This window comes from Rattus norvegicus, chromosome 18 (assembly GCF_021556685.1).
Source record: "Rattus norvegicus strain SHRSP/BbbUtx chromosome 18, alternate assembly SHRSP_T2T, whole genome shotgun sequence".
NCBI classification, from domain to species: domain Eukaryota; kingdom Metazoa; phylum Chordata; class Mammalia; order Rodentia; family Muridae; genus Rattus; species Rattus norvegicus.
In genome coordinates, this window is record NC_141551.1 from 23,422,298 (window position 1) to 23,446,999 (window position 24,702).

At 42.5% G+C, this 24,702-nt stretch overlaps 1 protein-coding gene across 19 annotated transcripts in view; it reads left to right on the forward strand.

Annotated features, from left to right (window-relative positions):
* The window catches only part of Sap130 (Sin3A associated protein 130), a 101,434-nt gene that overhangs the window by 50,158 nt on the left and 26,574 nt on the right, over positions 1–24,702 (forward strand). For 10 of the 19 annotated variants that reach the window (XM_087592912.1, XM_087592921.1, XM_087592922.1 and 7 more), the window contains 8 exon segments: positions 1,673–1,820; positions 1,918–2,008; positions 2,194–2,301; positions 11,791–11,932; positions 14,617–14,738; positions 17,676–17,978; positions 19,197–19,374; positions 23,629–23,733. In XM_087592912.1, the coding sequence (XP_087449038.1) occupies positions 1,673–1,820; positions 1,918–2,008; positions 2,194–2,301; positions 11,791–11,932; positions 14,617–14,738; positions 17,676–17,978; positions 19,197–19,374; positions 23,629–23,733 (1,197 nt within the window). 19 annotated transcript variants of the gene reach the window in all.

Consider the following 24,702-nt stretch of genomic DNA (forward strand, 5'->3'; position numbering starts at 1 on the left):
TCTTTAACCCAGTGACCGAATTCTTAAAGTGGTTTGAGCTCCTGATCTCATGCCTTACCTTCCAAGTGCTAGGACTGCACGAACATGCTGTCACAGCCTGCTTCCCTTTCTAGGAATGAGTTGAGGATGGTGGTCTGCCTGTGTAATCGCAGCACTTAGGAAACTGCGGCAGGAGCCTAGGAACTTGAGTCAACGTGGGCTACATAGTGAAACACCATCCAGAATGATGATAGGAGAGGAGAAGAGGCATCTTTTATAATGTATTGTCTGTGTGTCTATGTGGCACGTGTGCCACAGTGCACGTGCAGAGATCAGAGGACAGCTTTTCAGAGTTGGTTCTCTCCCTCTACTGTGTGGGTCCCTCACCGCAGCCTCAGGAAAGAATTCTCCCACCATGTATACTTTTAGTCGCCAAAAGTCTTTGATTCTTTCAGTATTTATCCTGGTAAACCATGAGGTATGGATCCAAATTTTTCTTCTCAAATAGCTACATAGTCCCTAAATATGCTTGCTTGTTCCATTGTTTGTTCTTTGTTTATGAAACAGGGTCTTGGTCTAGTGTTTCTCAGGCTGGTCTGGAACTCCGGGCACAGATGATCCTTGTGAATCTTGTGCCTCAGTTCTTGAGGCATAGAATTCGGGCATGCCCCACCCCACTACTCAGTGCAGTCCTATAAGATCCCCTTTCTCTGAAGCCAACTTGAGTCTTGCCGTCATTCCAGTTTTGTAGCTACCAGTGAGCCTAGTGACAGTGTGTGCTTGCGTCCCTTACTAGTCCGTTAGAACCACAGCCTGTATTGCAGTGAGGTTCTTCCACTGAGTACAGATGGTATAGAACTAGGGGAAGGTCAGGACTTCAAATGTCTATATAGACGAATCATAGTTACTTGTAATCTTTCCTTAGGAAGCTTGTCAAAAATACATAACATGAGAACTTCATTGTTGGGCTGGAGAGATGGCTTATCCGTTAAAAAGGCTAGGCTCACAACCAAATATATAAGAGAACGTCATTGTCTGTCTTTGGTATTTTCCACAGCAAAGTGTGATTGTTATAAGTATGTTCTTTCAACTGTCACCAAGTATCATCCAAAATCCTGGAACTTAGAAGGCAAAGATCTCAAGTTCAAGGCCAGTCTGGGTAACAAAGTAGACCTTGTCTTAGAAGGCCCGGGTCAAACATAGGTAGTGGTAAGCCCTTGTTAGCATACTCAAGACTCTTTTGGTTTACTTCTGTAGCATTGGGGGGGAAATGGTGGACCAGAAAGATGATTCAGAATGTGAAGCTCCCTCTATACCTGATACCCTGAGCTTAATCTCAGAACCCACATAGTAGAAGAAGAAAAATAACTACAAATTGTCCTCTGATCTCCACACATACTCTATAGCATATGTGTGCTTACATACACAGATTAAATAAATGTATAAGAAATTCTCAAAAGTGTTAACTGCATCATGACTATGGGTTAAATTATACATTTTTTTGGTGTATATTGCTATCCTTAGAAACAAGATGGCAGTCAGCCACAAGAAAGAAACCCAAGGGCCACTTATTTCATTATTGTCTTACCTGAAACTTAAAGTTTGTATGATCAGAAGGATAAGATGCCTTCCTTGACTACCTTTGCTGTGTCTGGGAGAACTTAGAAGTCACATGGTACCTTCTTCCCCACAGTCGGCCCACGTTATCTATCCAGCACCCACCATCTGCAGCCATTAGTATCCAGCGTCCTGCACAGTCTCGGGATGTGACGACGAGAATCACACTGCCTTCTCATCCTGCACTAGGAACGCCAAAACAGCAGCTCCATACAATGGCTCAGGTAAAAACGGGTTAACCGCCTATGGGATAAACTAGACTCCGGCTAGAGTCAAATAGAAAATATTCCTGTGTATAACTGTTATGGGGTCCCCTCACAGAAAACCATCTTTAGCACCGGCACACCAGTGGCTGCAGCTACAGTAGCACCTATTCTGGCAACCAACACGCTTCCTTCAGCAACCACAGCTGGTAAGTCAGTGATCCTGCTCTGTCAGTGTGCCAGGCAGAAAGAAGGCAAGTGTGCTGGGCACGGTTCTCATTTTTCACCTTCAGGGGAAAATTCTCTCTTCCCCAAGAGCTTTCCCAAGGGTTTGAGGAGTCTGCAGTGTATACAGGGAAACTGCTGTTAAGGATGTTTTTTACCCTCTTTTCAGGATCTGTGTCGCACACACAGGCTCCCACAAGTACAATTGTTACCATGACAATGCCCTCCTCCCATTCATCCCACGCTACTGCTGTGACCACTTCAAATATCCCAGTTGGTAAGTGTTGGACATTTCCCACAAAAGCCTTTGAGGAATTTGCAGCCCATATGACCAGGCCTTCCTGTCAGAGGTGGTAGGATTGTTTCCTTATTGTTGATTGTCAAAGCCACTCTGAATTTGACGTTGTTTACTCAGTGTGTGTGTGTCCGTGTGTCTGTGGTCAGTATACATGCAGCCACCTCAGGTTTTGAAACAGTGTCAGTCACTGAACCTGGAGCTTTCTATTCTGACTGCTAGTTGGCCAGTGAGCCCCAGGAATTTGCCCATCTCTTGTCGGTTGGATTACAGGCCACAGTGCTGTGCTCACCTTTTTCCATGGTTTCTAAACCTAAAGTTTTAGCAAACCCTTTACCATCTCCCACCCTCCAGAATTAAACTTTTATTGTTTTTTTTCTATCTGAGTTTATTCAAATCACTGATTATAGCTTAGCTCTTTCTTTTCTATAACATCACAGTCATTCTAGCTTGCTTCTGCATCATCTGTTTTTAATAATTTTTTATGTTTTGAGATTAAAATGCATAATTTTCTCCTTCCCTTTCCTCCTTCCAGCCCCCTCCTCTTCCTCTTTGAAATTCATGCCTCTTTTTTAAATTATTGTTATGTATACATATATAAACATTGTTATGTATACATATATAAACATTGTTATGTATACATATATAAACATTGTTATGTATACATATATAAACACTGTTATGTATACATATATAAACATTGTTATGTATATGTGAATATTGTTATGTATACATATGTGAATATTGTTATGTATACATATGTGAATATTATTATGTATACTTATGTGAATATTGTCATGTATACATATGTAAACATTGTTATGTATACATATATAAACATTGTTATGTATACATATATAAATATTGTTATGTATACATATATAAATATTGTTACACATATTCCTAAATACAACCTGCTCTGTTCATACGTTACCAGTGTGTGCATGATCTCAGGGCTGTCCACTTGCTACTGGATAACTTGGGGCAGCTTGATCGTTTACCTACTCTCAGCTTTCCCCAGTTATAGTAGTTGTTTGTCTAGGGTTGTGACCCCAGTTTTCTCCCTTCCATGTGAGCATGTCCGTTGGTACAGTCATTGTTTAGGTCTGGTTGATAAGACTTCATGGGTCTCAGAATAGAGCCGTTCCACTGGTTTCTACAAACCTTCCCCCTTCTCCACAACAGTCTCAGAGCCGCAGGTACAAGAATTGTGTTGTCTCTGTGGGTTATCTGTGGGGACTGAGTTCCACATGAGCTCCTAATTAATCAGTTGTGGGTTGTGTTTTCTGTAATGGTCTGTTGAAAAAAGTTTCTTTGATGATGACTGAACTCTACACTTATCTGGATATAAGGATAAGTATGTAGTTGGGGACTAACACTGGTTTAGTAAAGTGGTGGTTGTTGGTTTTCCTCTAAGATCCACGACTTTCCTAACCCTAGGAAATTGGCTAGATTTCTAGTACTAGACATAATTTCCTTCATGTTAAGAGGGCCATAAGTCAACTAAAGAGCTTTTGCCTCCCACCTGTATGTAATGCTACATATGTGTGCATTAATGCACCCTGAGGATTATCATGCCATGCTGGTCATTGTTGTGGGTCATGCACGGCATAGCTGGATAGAACAGTTCTTTGCTTTTCTGCCTCGGAAGTTTGACTGGAGACTTCTGATACCATGAAAGCTACTCCTCATGGAGGAAACTTTCAGGTCAGACCCAGCATGAGTCCACTGTGCCCTGTTTCTAAAGTAGGTGGAGCTTCTGAAATAGACTTTTCACTTATAGGGGCCAGCCAAGGACTTCAGAGAGAGTCTGTGCTTCAGGAGTCTCTTAGACAACCCTGACCAACACAGACAGACTGCTCGTTTCTGGTGTTAGGATTTTTGTTGGATATGTGTATGTTTGGGGAAACCATTGTCAGCCCAGATGGGAAATTTTCATTGAGAGAGAGAGAGAGGGAGAGAGAGAGAGAGAGAGAGAGAGAGAGAGAGAAACAGAGAGAGCGTGTGTGTGTGTGTGTGTGTGTGTGTGTGTGTGTGTGTGTGTGTGTGTGTGTGTGTGTACTTTACAGGACTTACAGACCTAATGTAGTTTTAGGTAGATAAATAATAATTAACATTCAAATATTATTCTACTTACCCCCCTCCTTTGATATTTATCCCCTTCCCCCATCCTAATAAAATTAGCCCTCCATTTTCCTCTTTTCCCTCAAGTCATTTGGAACATCGTATTCTCTCTGTGTTGCTTCCCCGTCCCTATGGTCTCTCTTTACTTTGCTGCTTTCCATAGTTACTACAGGTCATATACATGTATGTTCACACCTGAAGACTTGGACTTCCAAACCACATTGCAGTGCATGCAATATTGGCCTTTCTGGGTTGGGTTTCCTCACTCATGGTGTTTCGTAGGTCCACTCATTTACCTGAAAATTCCATGATTACATTTTTCTTCGTAGGCAGCTGGAAAGTATTCCATGTGTAGTCATACACCATTTTCCTGAATCCTTCATCAGTTGTAGGACATTTACTTTTCTTCGCCATTGTGACCTGAGGGCAGTGAACAGCACGCCGAGCAGGGTCTTCAGAGTAGGACGCTGAGTCCTCTAGGCACGTGACAAGGTGTGGTGTGGCCAAGTCCTATGGTAGCTGTACTTAGCTTTCTGAGGGTTCTCCACATGCCTTTCAAAAATAGCTGGACCAGTTTGCAATCCCTCAAACAGTCTAAGGGTTCACTTCCCCCAAATCCTCTCCAATGTTGATGTTTGCCATTTTACCTGGGGTAAGATGAAATCTCAAAAGTTGTTTTGATTTTGTATTTCCCAAGTTGCTAGAGACAGTGAACTACTTTGGAGATTTTCCTTAGCCATTTTTAATTCTTTAGAGAATTCTCTGTTTAGACCACAAGCGGATTTTCTTAAAGGAGTTGTCTTTTTGTTTTCACCCTTTCCTTTTAAGCTGTATATATTATGTATATATTATGCAGAATATATAGTGATCTTCTATCAGATGAATATTTAGCAAATGTTCTCTCCCGTTCTGTGGACATCCTCTTCAGCTGGTTGGTCATTTCTTTATATGTTCAGAAGCTTTCCCATGTGTTGGCCTCAGTTCCTGAACAAACGTAATTCTATTCAGTCCTTTCCAACACCTGTATCCTGTAGAGAGTACTGCCTATCTTCCAACTGTGAGGTTTTACCCCTGGGTCTTTTGATCCATTTGGAATTAGTTTTTTGTGCAAGATGATAGATGTGTGTCTAATTTCATTCTTCTAGTGGGAACATCCATTTGTCCCAGCTCCATTTGTGAAAGAGGCTATCTTTTCCCAATGTAGGGAATCAATTTTATATTGGATGGCTGTGGAACATGTACTCATGTTCTATTCTTCAGCCTTCTCTGTTGGTCTCCGTCCACGTCTGTTTTGTGCTGGGCCTGTTTTCAGTGCTGTGACACTCTAATACGTCTTAAGCTTTAGTGTGGTAATCTCCCCAGTCCAGGGTTGTTGTTCTGTTTTACTCAGGATTGTTTTGGCCATCTGGGGTCTTTTGTGGTTCTAAATGAATTTTAGAGGACAGTTGGGTTGTTTTGTTTGTTTTATTTTTTCTTATTCCTGTGAAGAATGAGATGGGGTTTTAATTAGGATTGTATTGGGTCTGTAAATGGCTTTTGGTAGAATAACCTTTTTCACCATATTAATCATACCAATCCATGAACATAAGACATCTTTACATATTCTACTTTCTTGATATTTAACATTTTTATTGTCTAGGTCTTTTTACCTCCTTGGTTAGGTTTATTCCTACTTTATTTTCTTTTAAACTTGTGACTTAAGAGTGTGTTTGTGAACTCTTTCTCTCCATGCTTGTTAGGGGTGGTTATGGTCTGGGGTTCACAGATTCACCAGTCTGACCATGAATACATTCTAACAAAGAAGAGGCTTTTATTGAAAGAAGAGAATTCAGAATTCTTAAATGTTAAGAATTCAGTTAAGGGTTTATAAAGGCAAAGAACACAAAGTTACGATCTCTTCTCCTGCAAGCAGACTCTCATCTTGTGCAAAGCAAGCTTTTGTTTACAGAAGCGGAAATAGGCGGTTGGCCTTCTGACCCATTACCTTGTATCAAACACAGTATAAGGCCAGGCAGTAATAAAAACCAACCCTTGACAGCACTTACAATTTAGAAGTCCACTTTTGCTTTATAGTTTTCTTCAGCCGAGAAATTTAAACTTATATAAAGTTAGCCATCAACATAATATTGGCTGTCACAGTGGTGTATAGAAAAGGTAATGATTTTTACAAATTGATTCTTTAATTTCCTCCTCTTGTCTTGCTAGTGCTTCAAGCACAGTATTTAAAAGGAAAGTCTCATTCCTGATTTCAGTGGTATTGCTTCAAGTTTTTATTTAGGATGATGTTGTTTGTAGGTTTCTCTTCCATCGATTTTACTATTTTGTGATGTATCTCATCTAGTAATACCCTCTTAGGACTTTTATCATGAAGGCATGTTATATTGTATCAAAGGCTTTTCTGTATCTAAGTCTTAATATGATTGTTAAATTTACTGACTTGCATATGTTAAACCATCCCTGCATCTCTGTGGTAAAGCCAACTTGGTCATAATTTTCTCAGTTACTTTTCTTCCCCTGTGAGAAGACACTGTGACCAAGACAATCTATAGAAGAGTTTATCGAAGGCCTATAATTTGAGGTTAGAGTCCATAACCATCATGGCATGAAGCATGGCCCCAGGCAGGCCAACATGTCACTGGAGCAGTAGCAGAGACCTCAATATCCCCAGTTAGTAGAACTGTTTGGGAAGGATTTGGAGGCGTGGCTTTGTTAAAGATGATGTGTAACTGAGTACAGGTGAATTTTTCTGTTTCTGTTCCTTTCTGGCTAGCCATAGATCTTGTTTGAAAATCTGGTGGACTTTCTGCAGTGACTCTGTCTGGGCTGCCTTTCTTTTAGTTAGAAGTGTTTTTATGATCATCTGCATCTCAGTTATTATGGGTCTGCTTAGGTTGTTGATCTCTTCTTGGTGATTAGGCTGAATGTAGAAATCCATTTATTTAGGTTTTCCCACATGCTTTGAAAGTATTTCTTTATAACATTTCTAACGTTAGGGGTGTCTTCTGTGATGTTGTTTGTTTGTTTATGAATCTTAATTTGGGCCCTCTCTCCCTCTCTTCTGGGTAGTTGGACCAAGGGTCTGTCAGTCTTGTTTATCTTCTGGACAAGCTGGTAAATTCTGGGATTCATTGAGTATTTGTATTATTTCTTTGTTTCTATTTTGTTAATTTTGACTTTGGTTTTTTACTACTTTTTGCCAGTCAGTTTTAGCCTGGTTCTTGTTTTTCAGGTTTTTTTAGTTTATCAGTAAGTCATTTGCTCTTTTTGATTTCTTTAATATAGGAATTAGAGCTTCTTCCCTTTTAGAACTGTTTTTTTTTTTTTTTCTTTTTTTCGGAGCTGGGAACTGAACCCAGGGCCTTGCGCTTGCTAGGCAAGCGCTCTACCACTGAGCTAAATCCCCAACCCTTAGAACTGTTTTTAATGTGTCCCATTAATTTCTTTTTGACCATTCATCATTCATAGTAATGAGTTGTTGATCTCCATAAGTTTGTGTACTTATCAGAGATTTATTTGCTATTGATTTTAAGTTTTATTGTGTTACAGTCAAAGAGGATATGCGAGATTATTTTAATCTTTCTGAATTTGTTAAAATTCGTTTTATGTCCTAGGGTGTGGTCTTGTCTTGAGAACTCTCCTGGTGCAGCTGAATGAAGTGTATGTTATTTGGGTGCGGTACTCTGTTAAGTCTAGTGGGTGTATGTTGTCATTTCTCTCTGATGGTTTCCTCTTAGTTTCTGTTCAGATGACATATCTATTGAGGAACATGGCTATTGAAATCAATCACTTTGTATCAGTGAATGATGTTGGTCTGTGTCTTTAATTCCAGTAGTAGACTTTCTAAGAAACTGGATCCCCCAGAGTTTGGTGCATTAGGTTTAGAATAGTAATGCCCTCTTGGTTAACTGGTCCCTGGACTAGGATGAAGTGCACTTCTTTATCTCTTCTGATAAGTGTTGTATTGATGTCTGTTTTGTCAAGATAGTAGGATTCCTGCTGTGTCCCCTTCTAGTTGATAGGAGTACAGTTGTCCATCCTTCACTCTACAGCAATGCCTACCTTCAAAGCCATACTTCTTATAGACACTAGATCAATGAATTGTTTCTTGATCAGTTCAGGCAGTGTCTTTTGATTGGAGAATTTAGTCCATTAATATATAAAGTTATTATTGAAAGGTGTATGTTGATTGTACGTGTGTTTTTATTATTTTTTGATGGTGCTGTTCTTTATCACAGGCAGCTGTGGCAGACAGTTTGCTGGGTAATTAGTGTAGGTTAGCAGTCTCTCAGGACGTTGGTAGTTAGTGTAGGTTAGCAATCTCTCAGGACGTGGTAGTTAGTGTAGGTTAGCAGTCTCTCAGGACGTGGTAGTTAGTGTAGGTTAGCAGTCTCTCAGGACGTGGTAGTTAGTGTAGGTTAGCAGTCTCTCAGGATGTGGTAGTTAGTGTAGGTTAGCAGTCTCTCAGGATGTGGTAGTTAGTGTAGGTTAGCAGTCTCTCAGGACGTGGTAGTTAGTGTAGGTTAGCAGTCTCTCAGGATGTGGTAGTTAGTGTAGGTTAGCAGTCTCTCAGGATGTGGTAGTTAGTGTAGGTTAGCAGTCTCTCAGGACGTGGTAGTTAGTGTAGGTTAGCAGTCTCTCAGGATGTGGAATGCATGGCTTTAGGCTCTTCTGGCTTCAGAGTTTCCACTGAGAAATCAGCTGGTATTCTGATGGATTTTTTTTTTACATGTGACTTGTGTTTTGTTTTGTTTTCTCTTGCACCTTTCATTACTCTCTCTCTCTTTGTTCTCTCCCTTGGTGGCTTGACTAGGATGTTCTGTTGGGATGTTCTTTTCTGGTCTTGTTTGTTTGTCTCGTATGCGCTTATATCTGTTTGGGTGTGACCTTCTTTAGTTTGAGACATTTTCTTCAGTGGTCTTCTTGGCCATTGGTCTGTGTCATTGACCTGGGATTCTTGCCCTTGTCTCTTCTCTAACTCAGACCTTGGTCTTTTCATGATATCCCACGTTTCCTGTGTGTTCCTTTCCTGGTTTGTTTTGTTTTCATATTCTTTGCTTATTTCTCTAGTTCCTCTTACTTTGTCTTCAGGTCCTGATATTCTGCTTGCTTGGTTCTCCGTGTAAGACTTTGCTTGCGTTGCCTGTTAGACTGGTAGGGATTTCCAGTTCTAGCTTCATCTCGCCTGGAGTTGCCATGTTTCTGTTTATTGAATTCAGTTTTCAAATGATGTATTTTCTGTCATTTCCATCAGCCTTGTGTTTGTGTCTCCTTGGGCACCATTCAGGCATTTTATTCTCTTTAAAGTCATTGAGCTGCTTTACATTCTTTAAACTTTTTAATTTCTTTGATGATGTTTTTTTTGTTTTTTTTTTTTTTAAGATTTTGTTTATTTCATGTATATGAATACACTGTAGCTGTCTTCAGACACACCAGAAGAGGGCATCGGATCCCTGTTACAGATGGTTGTGAGCCACCATGTGGTTGCTGGGATTTGAACTCAGGACCTCTGGAAGAGCAGTCAGTGCTCTTAACCGCTGAGCCATCTCTCCAGCCCGATGATGTTTTTTATTGTTTTATTTTTTTGTTTTTTTTTTTTTTAATTCTGGGCCTCATCTTCAGGCAGTCCTCTTTGGGACCATTATTATAGGACTGATGAGTCTGGGGTAGATACTACCTTGACCGTTTATATTGTTTATATTTTTAGGATGAGATCTAGGTATATGGACTTCTTTAATTACTTCTATTCGATATGAGCAGAGTAGGTTGGGGCAGAACCTAGGATGTGCAGGCCAGGTTAGGCCTTGAGGTTGGACATGGCTTAAGTGGAATGAAGTTAGGCAGACATGGGAACCTGGGCTGGCATACATGGTGCATGTCCTGGTGTAAGCCTGGATTTGGGGGTAGATCAGGCAGTTGGAGAGGGTGCTTGCACAGGACAGGCACTGGGCCCTGGTGAAGGATGTGCAGGATCTGACTGGAAAGAACGGTGGGATGTGTCTTGAGAAGGGTCTGTAGGTTGTAGCCAGGTGGGGCTGGGAGAACTTGTAGAAGCCTAGAGGCAGGGGTGGCAAGACACTAGATGTGGGACCCAGCTCTGTTTTGGGGACTTGGAGAGCATGCATGGAGGGGAGGATCAGGCCAACCCTGGGAAGGATTGCCCCGTTACTATTGATTAAAGAATTACTTGCTTTGTGTGTGTATGTTTGCTGAGTTGTATGTATATGTACCACTTGCATGCATGGTGCCCACAAAGACCAGACAAGAATGTTGACCCTCATGCGGTTGGATTAGCAGTGGTTGTGAGCCACCGCATGGGGGCTCTTTAAGTGCTCAGCCAGCCGCCTCCACCTCTCGACTTTGACTTTTAATATTAACTTGCCCTTTATGTTTGGCATTAAGAAGTAGAGGCAAACTAAATGACAGTCTCCCGAGTACGCAGACTTTCTTGGACTTGACTAATTATTCTGTATGTCTATATGACAACAGGAGATACCTGGGGAGAGTAAGTTCCCTTTTGTCACCACGTGGGTGGGTCCCAAAGATCAAGCTCAGGTTGCCAAACTTCCAGACAAGTGCCCTCACCACTGGACCATCTCACCAACCCAGATTTGACTTTAAATCAAGCTGTACTTGAATGTACCCTGTATAGTAAGAAATTGAAGTTAACTTTGCTGACGCAGTTAGAAACATAACTCAAAGTCTGAACTGAGGAGAACTTAAACTTTGGAGAAATTTGGTAGACTGTAAGGTGAAATCCAACAGGAAGCAGTAGGGAGGATCGAACAGTTGATCACCTCATTCATGTGAGTGCTGTCCCAAGGTGCTTCATGACTATCTTCTAGTTTCTTCTAAAATCATTGCCATTTTATATCAAAATATTATGCTGAGAGGTGTGTGTGTGTGTGTGTACGTGTGTACGTGTGTACACATACACACGCGCATGTACATAAGTAGTTGTGGAGACTAGAACAGTTGTTTCATGAGAACTGTCCACCTTATATTTTGACCAGGGTCTCTTACTCACCTGGAACTTGCCAATTAGGCTAGGTTTGCTGGCCCGTGAGCCCCAGGCATCTCCTGGTTTTTATCTTCCAAGGGAAGACTGTCTCCATCCCTCAGGTTCACGCCACCATGCTCATTTTTCATACTAATTCTAGAGATGCTCTTGCGTGCACATCAGTGAATTTCTTAAACCTCTAATTAGTTCAATCTTGGGATCCCCAAAAAGCCAGGCTGCAAGTAAAAGGCCTGGTTGGTGAAGGCAAACTGTAGGCATTTATAAGGATTCTACTCACATGTCCAGCTTGCCCGTGAGTAGTAATGGAATTGATGCTTTATTGTCGTTAGCTAAGGTGGTGCCCCAGCAGATCACACACACTTCCCCTCGGATCCAGCCTGATTACCCTTCCGAGAGGAGCAGCCTGATCCCCATTTCCGGCCATCGGGCCTCTCCAAATCCTGTGGCCATGGAAACCCGAAATGACAACAGGTAGGAGGCAATGTCTCAGTCGCCCTCATCTTTCATGATATTGTCTTTGCTTTCCCCTCTGAAAATAATACACTATTGGATTTCTATTTTAGTGTTATAAAGTGCACAATTGTTATCAAGCCATTATTCTTCTGGTGGGTATTCTCCTAGTATCCATTTCTTGGTTGTGTTAAGTTTTGTTTTGTTTCTGGGTTTGGTGTTTTGTTTTTTAACCATTTTTAGAATATGGGTTGCGGGATCACAACCTTTCTCCATAAGTACTTATATCTGTTTCTCTTAGGCGCAGTATATTGTAAGCAATTACGGAGAGTTGAAATGATCGTATAGCCATCAGTTCTCTTTTCTACACCTTCATTGTAGCATTGACAGCCCAGTTACATTGTACAGTAGCAGTTTGTGGTTTTGTCGTATTGTGTCCTCACCATTAGATTGCGGCTGTGCATTTTTGGAATGGTTCATTCTCACCATTACAAAGCACATGCTGGCTATAGTCCTGTGGTTGCCAGGTTATTATAGTTAGTAAATGAGGGTGGAGGTGTTCATCGGTCATTTTCTAGTCTGGAGGGGGGTGTGTGGGGGATCAAATCTCTGTGAGTCTGAGACCAGCTTGGTCTACATAAAGAATTCCAGGACAGCCAGGAAGACAGTGAAACCCTGTGTCAATGACAACAACTTTGAAGCTATGACTTTTTATTCAATCATTGTATTTTCTGGTAATTCATGGCTGAATTAGTTACAGTATTTGCAAAGGACTGACTTTTCTGTTGCTTCTTCCATATCATGATTGGCTTTCTGAGGTGAAGAGACTTTCCTGTATATATTTATGTATTTGAGTTTTGTTTGACTTTGAATGTCAGAGCCTATGAATTTAGTTTTGTTAACTAGCAGGCAAGGGACTTAATTTCAGTCATTGCTGCCTTTTATTTGGAGTTAAGATGGACTCCTTTGGGATAACCTCAAGACCACACTTGTGGGATTCACCATCTCCCTTCCTCTCTAGCCCTTCCTTTATTTCCCACAACACATATCCATTGAGCCCAGGAGTCTGTTGTTTTCCAGGGGCCTTGGATCCTTTGGAGAGCTGCATTTCAACCTTTGCTTGGCTCTGGCTATAGATTGTTGGTCCTCCATGCCTTTGCTGCAGGCAAAGGTCAGAAGCGAGTGACATTTGAAGACATGCTGACACTTCAGTTCACCCCTGTCCCATATCTGTATTCCTTTCCCCACAGTGTCAGTCTTTTAGAAATATTTATGGTTTTACTTAATATTTTACTTTATATGTCCATCTACCAAGCTACATGTTCTTATTAGCTCTAAACTCTATATATTCTCTTAGATTCCCAATGCAAGCATTCACATTTCATCTACAAATAGGCAGGACCATTGTTTGTTCACTTGTTGCATATAGACAGCATCTTTTCATTTGCATTTATTTTAGGAAGTAGCCAGAGTTCTCAGTATGATGTTAGCGGGATGGCTCAGCAGTTAGGGGCTGGCTGCTCTTCAGAGGATCTGAGTTCAGTTCCTAGCACCCACATGGCAGCCTGCAACCATCTCTAACTGCACTTCCAGGGAATCTTAACCCACTCTGGCCTTCAAGGCCACTGTATGCACATGGCACACATACATACATGCAGACCGAACATCCATACACATGAAGTAAATAACAAAATTAAAGTACAGTGGTAGGGGAGATGGCGAGCCTCCTTGTCTTATCCCTGCCTTAAGTGGAATCTTTGATAGATTCCATTCCATCCTGTCTACAGTGTGATGAATAGAAGTTCTCTTTCTATTTTAAGCCTTTAGTTCTTGAAGGGTGTGCTGCGGATATTTTTTCTGTTTTTGTAAATTTTTAAACTGCTTCAAATAGTTGCTTTCTTTGGGTTTTTGTAAATATGTAAAGCATGAATAGCAAATGGGACTGAGTTATTATTTTCTTCCTGTGATTGTAATGGACTTGTTTCTCTGCATAATTCAAATTTGTGTACAATTCTTCGGTCTAAGTATAGAGTAAAATTTGTTGTCTTTTCTGACCATTTTTGGTATCAAGAAAGTATTCAGATCAGAAAAACAAAGTAAATCTCATTTTCTTATTTTCTGGTCTCTGAATTAGTTTTTATAAATTAGAGGGGTTTTTTTTTATGCATGTTAGATTAAATTTTCCAACAATAGCAATATAACTGTGTATCAAGTGGAGTAGTTCATTGGCTGCTTGATTGGCTAGAGAAGGGATCTTTAGTATAGTGTAAGTACCCATAGTCATCTCAAACTCTGGGACTCAAATGAACTTCCCATCTCCTGGGCTTTTGTCACTTCTTTTGGTTATTGTCTTAGAAAACATCCTTAAAGTCTTAAAAAAGTCATCTGTGGGGGTTGGGGATTTAGCTCAGTGGTAGAGCGCTTACCTAGGAAGCGCAAGGCCCTGGGTTCGGTCCCCAGCTCCGAAAAAAAAAGAACAAAAAAAAAAAAAAAAAGTCATCTGTGGAGCCTGTTGTAACATTAACTGACGTGTACTAATAGCAACCATGTACTGCTTTCTGGTTCTTGGTTTTGTCCTTTGATGTAAAGTTGGGACACAGTTGGGAGACTGTAGTGCTGTGCACTGTGACAAGGGGGTCTGGGGCATGGGGTCCTTTGCATGAAGAGACTGACTTTGTTCCGTGCAATCTGTGCTGTATTTCTAGACCTTCGGTTCCTGTTCAGTTCCAGTACTTCCTGCCAACCTACCCGCCCTCTGCCTACCCGCTGGCTGCCCACACCTACACCCCTATCACCAGTTCTGTGTCCACTATCCGGCAGTACCCAGGTACGAGCGGCCACTGAAAATCACTTTTGCATGTTGTCACTTTTGTCAGCAACGAGAAAGAAGCTGATCAGAGGGCTGGAGAGACGGCTCAGCGGTTAAGAGCACTGACTGCTCTTCCAGAGGTCCTGAGTTCAAATCCCAGCAACCACATGGTGGCTCACAACCATCTGTAATGGGATCTGATGCCCTCTTCTGGTGTGTCTGAAGACATCGACAGTGCAATCACTCACATTAAATAAATAAATAATTCTTTAAGGGAAAAAAAAAGAAACTGATCAGAGTATCTCAGTAAGATTCTAGCTTCCTGCCAGATTCAGATCATGTAAGACTGTAAGCGCCTTTAATCAACATGTTTATGATCTATGAAGGGTGGTTTCTTACTTGTGATATTTGAATAGTTTTAGCCTACCCTGAGAATAATCATGTGACTTAAAATGATATAATTTCTATGAATGAAGCTGTATTCTACAGGTTAGTTTTAAGTCTTGGTATGTTTTAATTTACCAACCTGATTTGTAAATGCTAATTTATCAAATAATCCAGGAAAAATAAGTGTGGATTTTTTTGTTTTGGGTTTTGATTTTTTTGGGAGAGGAGGGGTTGTTTTTTGGTATTTTGGCTTTCGGTTTTTTGAGTTAGGGTTTCTCTTTATAACAGACCTGGCTGTCTAGAACTCCCAGGTCATCTTTAGTAGACCAGGCTACCCTTGAACTCACAGAGATCTGTCTGCCTGTGCCTTCAGAATACTAGGATTAAAGGTGTGCCCCACCATGCCTAGCAAAGTTTTTTTTTCATTTTTTGTAATGTTTATTTATGTGTAAATATATACACATGTGTTTGAGTGTCTAGAGAAGTCAAAGTGTGTCAGATTCCTTTGAGCTGGCGTTACCAGCATTTGTAAGTAGCACAAGCATGAGCGATGGAGCAGGAAGCACTAACTCTTAACTGCTAAACCAACTCTGTCCCTAGAAAACATTCCTAGCTTTTGAGTTTGTATAACTTTTTCCCTAGATCTCAGACAGCCTTGTCCAGAGTGAGCCAAGTGTGGGGCTATTTTATAGATGATAGAATCCCAGCACATACAAAGCTGAGGCAGGAGGATCACACATTCAAGATTAGCCTGGGTCACATAGCAGCTTCCAGGCCTACCTGTGTTGCTCTGCATGACCCAGTCCCCCACCACCCAACCCCACCCCATAAAAAATTTCGGGATGAGGATGTGGCTCAGTTGGTGGGGCATTTGCCCCTCACCCACAGATCTCTGGTTTGATACAAAGCCACATAAACCAAGCTTGGTGCTTTATGCCAATATTCTGAACACCAAAGAGCGTGGGGAGTCAAAACGTCAAGGCTGTCTGCTACATAACAAGTTTGAGTCCAGCCTGGGATACATAAGATCCTGTCTTTAAAAACTAAGCCTGAGCAGGCAAGATGGCTTACAGAGAATAACTGTGGGAGCTGGTTCTTTCCTTCTACTGTGTGGGTTTGGGGGTAGAACTTACATGATCAGGCCTGGCCCTTACCTGCTGAGCCACCGCCTCGCCAAGTCTTTGTTACTTGGAAATAAAATCCCCTGTATTTCAGGCCAAAGTGCTATGTGATGGGAGATGACCTTGAACTTGTGACCCTCCCCCTTCAGTGTGCTGGGAATGCAGACATGAACCACACCAGGTTTCAGACCTGTTTGTTTATTAGTTGTCACTGAGAGAAGACGGTATTTTTAAATGTTTATTTCACTATTTTCAGTGTGTGTGTGTGTGTGTGTGTGTGTGTGTGTGTGTGTGTGTGTGTGTACATTACATGTATGTGAGCTCAGGTGTTCACGGAGGCCAGTTACAGATGGTTTTGAGTCACCAAACATGGTACTGGGACCAAACTGCTGACTGTCTCTCTAGCCCCCTCTTTCCTACTTTTGTTTTTAATGATGGGGGGTTGGAGGGGTGGCTGTGTTCGAGTCTGAGTGCTGGTACCCAAGAAGTCCAAATCAGGTCACCGAGTGCACTGGTGTTTCAGTGGCAGGGGATTGTGAGAAATCGCATGGGTGCTGGAAGCAAACTTGGGTCCCCTTGAAGAGCAGTGTCCTGTTCGCCACTGTACCATCTCTGCGGCTACTGGAAAACTGAGAATTGTGTGTGACCTTATATTCCCATTTGAACAGTACTACTGGTTTCAAATTTCAAGCACTCTAAAATATTTCATAACCTTGGAAGTAGATCTACCCCCTCATGGTTATTCCAATAGTAATATTTCTCTTGTGGGGCTGGAGCAGTGGCTCAGTGGTTGAGTGTTTACTGCTCTTAACTGAGGACCCAAATTTCATTCCCACAGCCACATTGGGCAGGCAGCTCCTATCTGCCTGTAACTCCAGCCCCAAGGAATTGAGTGCTTCTGGCCTCCAAGAGCACCCACACGTGCAACACGTGGAGTTAGAAGTGCCTTTGACACTGTTTCTGTTGGTTAACACAAAGATTCTTGTCCTGGTCAACCCATGGGTTGTTTTATATTATTCTCTTAGCACTGTTGTCTAGCTAATATTTGTAATCTGGTAGACTATTTTTAAGACTGACTCTTAAAATGTAGCCCAAGCTGGCCTAGAATTCACTATGTAACTCAGACTCACCCAGAACTTATAGCAATCCTCCTGCCTCATCCTCCTAAGTACTAAGATTATAATTATAAGCCCAACTTTCTAATTTTATTGTATTCCTGATAATTTTGCAAAGAGAAATTGGTAGGTAATGAAAAGAAAAACAACTAGTACGTAGTTTTTTATGAGGAGTATGTAACAGCAGCTGAGGGTTGGGCCCTGAGCCTTATTACGTGCTAGGTAAAAATGCTCTGCCACTCGGATGCACCCCCTACCCCTTACATAGGAGTAAACTGTTCGCTCTTCTGTTATCTCCCTTCTCTGGAGCTGACCTTCTGTGTTGTTTTCAGTTTCAGCTCAGGCCCCAAACTCCACCATCACAGCTCAGACTGGCGTTGGCGTAGCATCTACAGTCCACCTGAACCCCATGCAGCTGATGACTGTGGACGCTTCCCATGCCCGACATATCCAGGGGATCCAGCCAGCACCCATTAGCACACAGGGAATCCAGCCAGCACCCATTGGGACTTCAGGGATCCAGCCAGCACCAATCGGCACCCAAGGAATCCACTCAGCAGCCCCAATCAACACTCAGGGGCTTCAGCCAGCAGCGATGGGTAATCAGCAACCACAGCCTGAAGGCAAAACCTCAGGTAAATGTAACCCTTTGACAGGAAAGAGTGTGTGGGGGGTGGTAAAGGCTCTACAGAAATGGGCTAATCAAAAGCCAGCCACACAACCTGGGATCGTCCTCAGCAGAGTGAGAAAACCACATGAGCACTGTCATTTGTGTAAACACAACAAAGAGAAGAAGTGAGTTTTAAAGCAAATGCTTGGAAGGAGTACGCCTGGGTTTTAATCCTGGCCCTGCCACTGTCAGGCCTTGTAACCTCAGGTAATTCTTCAGTATTTCGTTTCATCTTTGTAAGATGAGTTGCTAAGAGCTGACCTATAGATTCACGTTAAAATAATATGTGAGCCCGGAAAGATGGTGCTCACCTTTAGACCCAGCACTTGGGAGGCAGAAGCAGGTAGATTATGTGAAATCAACACCAGCCTGGTTTACACAGTGAATCCCAGAACAGCCAGAGCTACATGGTGAGATCCTGTCTTGAAGGGGGTGGGGGAGCCTGAGAGATGGCTTAGCAGTTTCAGCCCAGGCTCGATACCCAGCACGTGTGTAGACTGACAGCCCTCTGTATCTTCAGTTCCAGGGGATCCACTCCTGCCTCTTAGCCTTTGTGGACAGTGCACACACAGTTTATAGACATACATGCAGTCAAAACACCTACACACATGCAGTGAAAGAATAAATCTTAGGAATAGCATGTGTGAACATCCTGATCCACACTTGCACTCAGTCAGAAGAGATCTGTAAGAAGCTCAAGTTAAAAGAACAAATTATTAATGTTCATGACAAAATACTAGTAATCATATAAAATTATATGAATCACATGATACTTTGGGCTTAAAGTATTGGTTAGTTGGGTTTTTTTAATGTATTTTCAAAAAATAAGAGTGTATTACGATAGACCAATCCTAACAGTGGTTGGGAGACGAAAGCAGTCATACCTGTGGCCAAAGGTCCAAACACATGAATAAAAAACGATACATGTTATTAAAATCTGCATTATAGACGTGGTGAGTTTTCCCAGTGTTCCTTGTAAGCAAGTAAGCCTAGTGCTGTTTCTTACTTTTGAGGATAGGGGTTTTCTAAGGATCGAACACAAGATTTCATACACTAGGCACTCTTACTTCTTAAATTGGAGCATCTGTAGGGTGAATACCTAATACGAAGCGTCTCCATGGTGTTGGTGTCTTGTGTGCATTTAGATAGACGTTCTGCTTCCCCCTGTCCTCACTCTCTTCAGCAGTGGTGCTGGCAGATGGAGCTACAATTGTAGCCAACCCCATTACCAGTCCGTTCAGCGCTGCTCCAGCAGCAACCACAGTGCTCCAGACTCACAGTCAGAGTGCTAGCACCAACACGCCAGCCCAGGGCTCCTCTCCACGGCCAAGCATCCTGCGGAAGAAGCCTGCCACAGACGGGTGAGTAGACTCAGAAGGGTACTTGGCATAAATAGTAGATTCTTACATCCAATGCAGGCGACAACTTAATTTCTTCTGTTACACGTCTCAGTTTTCTCCAAGGTCTAGAGAGAGGACTCGGAAGTCACAGCGTGTCCTGCTCTTATGGAGGACCTTGTAGAATGCACGCATGTGGCAGTCACAGCAGCCACAGTTATAACCACAGCTCTAAGGGATCTGCTACTTTCTTCTAGACACTAGGCGTGCATGTGACACACATACAACCATGCAAGCAAAACACTCACAGACATACATTTTATTTTAAATAAAAAAGCTCTCCAAAACACGTAAACTCAGTAAGCTGTATCCGTTCAGACTAGGACATTTAGACTCTTCCAGTCAGTAGATGATCGTCCCAAGCATGTACTGTACACTGTATGCCTCAGGGGTTCTCTTGAGCTCTAGAGGTTTCAGTTTGCTTCTGTTGCTATGGTAAAGACCATAACCAAGGCAACCTGGAGAGAAAGGGTCCCTTTGGCTTACACATCCCAGCCTATCTTGGAGGGAGTCAGGGCAGGAACACAAGGCCGAACTCAGCAGGAACTGAGGCAGAGGTCATGGAGAAGTGCTGCTTCCTGGCCTGCCCAGCCTGCTTTTGTACAACCCTGGGCCCTCCCGTGTCAGTCATCAATCTAGAAGATGCAGACTTGCCTGTAGGTCAGTATTATGTATGACAAGGTTTTCTCAACTGAGGTTCCCCTCTTAAGTGACTGCAACTTTCGCCAAGTTCACAAAGACACCCTCTCCCCCCAAAAAAGCAAAAGTCTAATCCTGGAACTCTTAATATAGCCTATAATTAACTCTCTGGATGTATCTTGGGGTTTCTTTAATGTGAACCTTGTATATTTTTTTCTCATCAAACAAATAGTTGCTAAGGACAAGCAGTTGTTCAAGCATATTAAGATTCGTTTTGAGTGATGGGCAGTATTGTGTGCTCTAGAGGCCTTCCAGTGTAGGGAAGGAAGCCCTGTGCTGTAGAACACAGTGGGACGTGGGCACAGTGTCCTCCTCAGCCAAGGTGATGCCATCAGCACTGGAAAAGCAAAGTACAGACAGGCTTGAAAGGCAGGAGTGAGGGTCAGTGCAGGGCTTTAAGCTCTTTACGCCATGGAAACGCAGAGCTATCCACCGCACACATAGCTCACCTCATAGGTTCAAGAGGCCTCCATTCCACAGCAGCTGCTCTCAGTGGTCGTCCCAGCCAGGGCCCTGGCTTCCCCAAAGTGCGGGCTCTGCTGTAGCTGGGCTATGCTTTCACCAATAGCCTCCGCTGGGCTCTCCTTGGGAACTCTGCCCTGCCACCTCGTACCAGTTCTGTTTTTTCCCATTGCACTTGTCCTGCCAATCCTCAGTTGCTCTTCATGGCCCTCTCATGCTTTCAAAACCAGTACAATCTGGAAGACTCTTATAATAATACTACTGAGTTTGTGAGCATGAGGTTCAACTCCAGCCACCTTGGGAACACAGCTTCTGTCTTCTGACCCTGATGAAACTCTTCCCAGAGGATTTTCCCAGAGTCCTGTGTATTCCAGACTGGCTTCAAACTAGCAAACTTGCACGTCTAATCCTGCTTCTGTGTCAGGAGTGCCGTGCTGGGAAGATTAGCATAAACCACCACTTAGTTTATGGGTGCTGGAGATCATGCTATCTATGTCCCCAACTGTTCTATTTCCCCAGTTTCCTTGGCACTTTTCTCAGAATAAAGGTTTGTGTAGCTAACCTCAAAGTTCCTATGTAGCCAGAGACAGCCTTGAACCCTAAGCCTGCCTTCACCTCCCATGTGCTAGGATGACAGGCATTTCACCATGCCGAGCTGTTTGGAGCTTTTCCTCATTTGGTTAACTGGTTGGATAAATTGACTGAAAACTGTGGTCTGTGTATCAAATCTAGAACCTTGTGTACACTAGGCAAGGGCTATGCCACTAACCTAACCAACCCTTAACCAACTGTCTTCTACCAATTACTTTGAAGCAAATTTTAGTCATCACATTGTTTTATTTGTGTGTATTTTGCACATGTCTTTTAGGATATATATATATATATATATAAAGTTGTTTCCCCCGCCCCTATTTCTTTCTCCCTCCCCTTTTTTTCTTCTTTTTTTTTTCTTTTTCCTTTTTTCCTCCCCTAATTTTCAATAACATTAACTATCCAGTTCAAATTTTCTACTGGTTTTAGGTATCAGAAATTTTGTTTCATTTGTATTACTTAAATCCATGTCAGCTTTTGTTTATTTTGTTATTTGGGTTGTATTTTGTGCAATGGTTTTGGGTTTGTTGTTGGTTTTAGAGACAGAGCCTCTAGCTCCAGGCTGGCCTTGAACTATCCTCCTGCTTTAGTCTCCCAAGTGCTAGAGTTGCAGGTGTGTGCTGCCACACCCATCTTGCTTAAAGTTGGCTTTTTAGAGAAATTTGTTTTTCTGATCCTTGCAATGGATTTTTCTTAGAGACTGTCACTGTTACATAATAGCCATAAATTTGGTGGCCTAAAACAACAGAATTGTTTATCTGACAGTCATAGTCCCTGTCAGGATGTCGGTGTGAGAGTGTATGTTTGTCCCTCTGTCCTGTGTCCTGGTGGCACTTGTTTGCATCCCTGGCTGGTGACCATATCATGCTAGTCTCTCTCCATATGGAATGGCCTCCTTTTGTGTCCATCTCACTGTCTCTGTTCTGTCTTAAAGCACTAGTGGTTACATTTAGGAAACACCCTGAATTTACAATGATCTTACTCAAGGTGTTTATTTAATTGCACTTTCAAAGACCTATTCACACTGGGCTGAAGAGATGGCTCAATGGCTAAGAACACTGACTGCTCTTCCGGAGGTCCCAGGTTCAATTCCTAGCACCGACCTATTGACTCACTGCCATCTGTAAATCCAGTTTTCAGGAGATCTGACGCCCTCTTCTGGCCTCCCAAGGCACTAGACACAAATATGGTACTCAGACATACATGCAAGCAAAACACTCACACACAAAATAACACTACTGAGAACCTGTTCTCAAGTAAAATTAAATGTACATGTAGAAGGATTAAGAATTATGTATACCTGATCTTTATTAATTCGTCTGAACACACGTAGTCGTGTTTTGTCCTATGCGTAGTGTGGAAGTTGTTACGTTTACCTAAAAGTTTGTCAAGGACCAGAGAGATGGCTCAGCGTGTAAAGGCACAACCAGTGAACTTAGTTTCGTCCTTAGAACAAATGCATGTGGTAGGACACAGTCACCATGGTACATACATGTATGCACATACACAATATGTTCTTTTTAAACCACAATTATATTTTTAGGTCCAATTTTTTTATATAGTTCTTGCTTTTTCAGCATGAGTACTTCCTAAGCAGATAATTAGTCTCTTCCCAGGAGCCAGGGTGACTGGTGGATACCCTCTGTGAGATGGTGGTAGTTCAGTGAGTGGGCACTGGAAATGATAGAATTCTCAAATCCAGTCTCATCTGACCCTTGTTCCCACCACTGTTTTCAAACAGTGAAAACAGTATTAAAGTCACTTCTGACATCCATACCCCTGAAGCCAAGGATATTTTCTCAGCCAGAGCCTCATGTGGCCTCTATTGCACAACATAGGAGCTCTCCGATTCTTTCATGGTCAGTTTCTTTATGGCGCCTCCAAAATTTGCTCTCATCTCTCTCAGCACATAAGGCGCAGTAGTGATTGTGAATGCCTTAAAATGGGTTTTAATAATAACAAGTGCTAGAAAGGAGGCGTCTCATGCTAGAGTAGCTCATGGTCACTACGTGGTTGCCTTCGGAGTTTATAGCAGGAAGTGAGTAGGGGTGGGGAAGGAACTTGCTACATATTTTGTAAAAAGTTTAGTGTGAGGACACACATCTGTGACCTCATTGTCTCAGAAGGTTAAAACAGGAGGATCCAGAGTTCAGGGCCAACCTAAACTACATAACAAGACTGTATCAAGAGGGAAAAAAGTGGAAAAAGCAGATTGAAACATAGTTGATAGGTGTGACGACCTGCACGTTCCTGTTATTCATGAAGACAAAGCAAGAGGATCAAAGCCAATTTGAGACTAACCTGGTCTACATAGTGATTGCCAGGCCAGCCAGGGTGACATACAGAGACCCTGTCATTGTACTGTTTAGTAGATGTGCTGGGCAAGCCTTTCATTGCACTTTTAGAAGGTGTATTTGGCAAATGTATCCTGACTGCTATTGACTGGGTTTGACTCATTTCTTTCAGAATGGCAGTTCGGAAAACTCTCCTCCCTCCTCAGCCTCCTGACGTGGCTAGTCCTCGAGTAGAAAGCTCCATGCGGAGTGCTTCCGGGTCACCTAGACCTGCAGGGTGAGCGCATCTCTTATCACTCGTACTTTAAATTATACATCATTGTGTAGCAGAAAGTTTCACATAACCAACTGCACGTGGGATTGGGATTTTGGTACCTCTTTTAGTGGCTTTTCCAGTTTCATGGCCTGCACACCTCCTCGACGTCACCAGTTGCCATTATAGTATTTACAAAGTGAACACACACTGAATAGTTAACTTCTACCTTAGAGTGTTCCAGTATTTAAATGAAATGTGTAAGCATGTAACACAGAGCCTGCCTCATAGCAGTCACCCAGTTGTTCCTTTTTATTTTTAATGGCATCGTGGAGCAGGAGAGGTGACTGCTGAGCTCTGATCCTTAGCAACCATGTAAAACCAGGTACTGGGTGACAGACAGCTGGATCCCTGAAGCTTCCGGCCAATGTGGACTTCAGGTTCAATGAAAAAGCCTTGTCTCAGAGAGAGAGAGAGAGAGAGAGAGAGAGAGAGAGAGAGAGAGATATTGATTGTGATTGCAATTGCTCACAGGCTAAAAGCTGGTGTGGATCTTGCCAAAGGACCTGAGAGTGAGTCTCAGTGTCCATGTAAGGTAGTTTGCAACCACTGTAACTTCAGGAGGCTCCAAGTAGCACTCCACTCAGATGCATACACTGCCCCCAGAAGCACAGCACATCCACAGAAGTAAAATTAAAAGCAAAGTGTGGCTGAGTTTCCTGGTGCACACCTTTAATCCCAGCACATGGGAGGCAGACACAGGTGGATGTCTATGAGTTAAAAGCCAACTGGTCCATATAACAAGTCCCAGGCCAGCCAATACGGCATGGTGAGACCCTGTCTCAAAAACAAAACCCTGAAAGTCGGGGTCAGGATGGTGCTGGAGTGTTGTCTCATCACTTGAGAGCACTGCTGCTTGCTACTTCTGCAGAAGACCTGGGTCCAGTTCCCAGCATTCATCCACATGGCGCTTCATGTCCATCTGTAACTCCA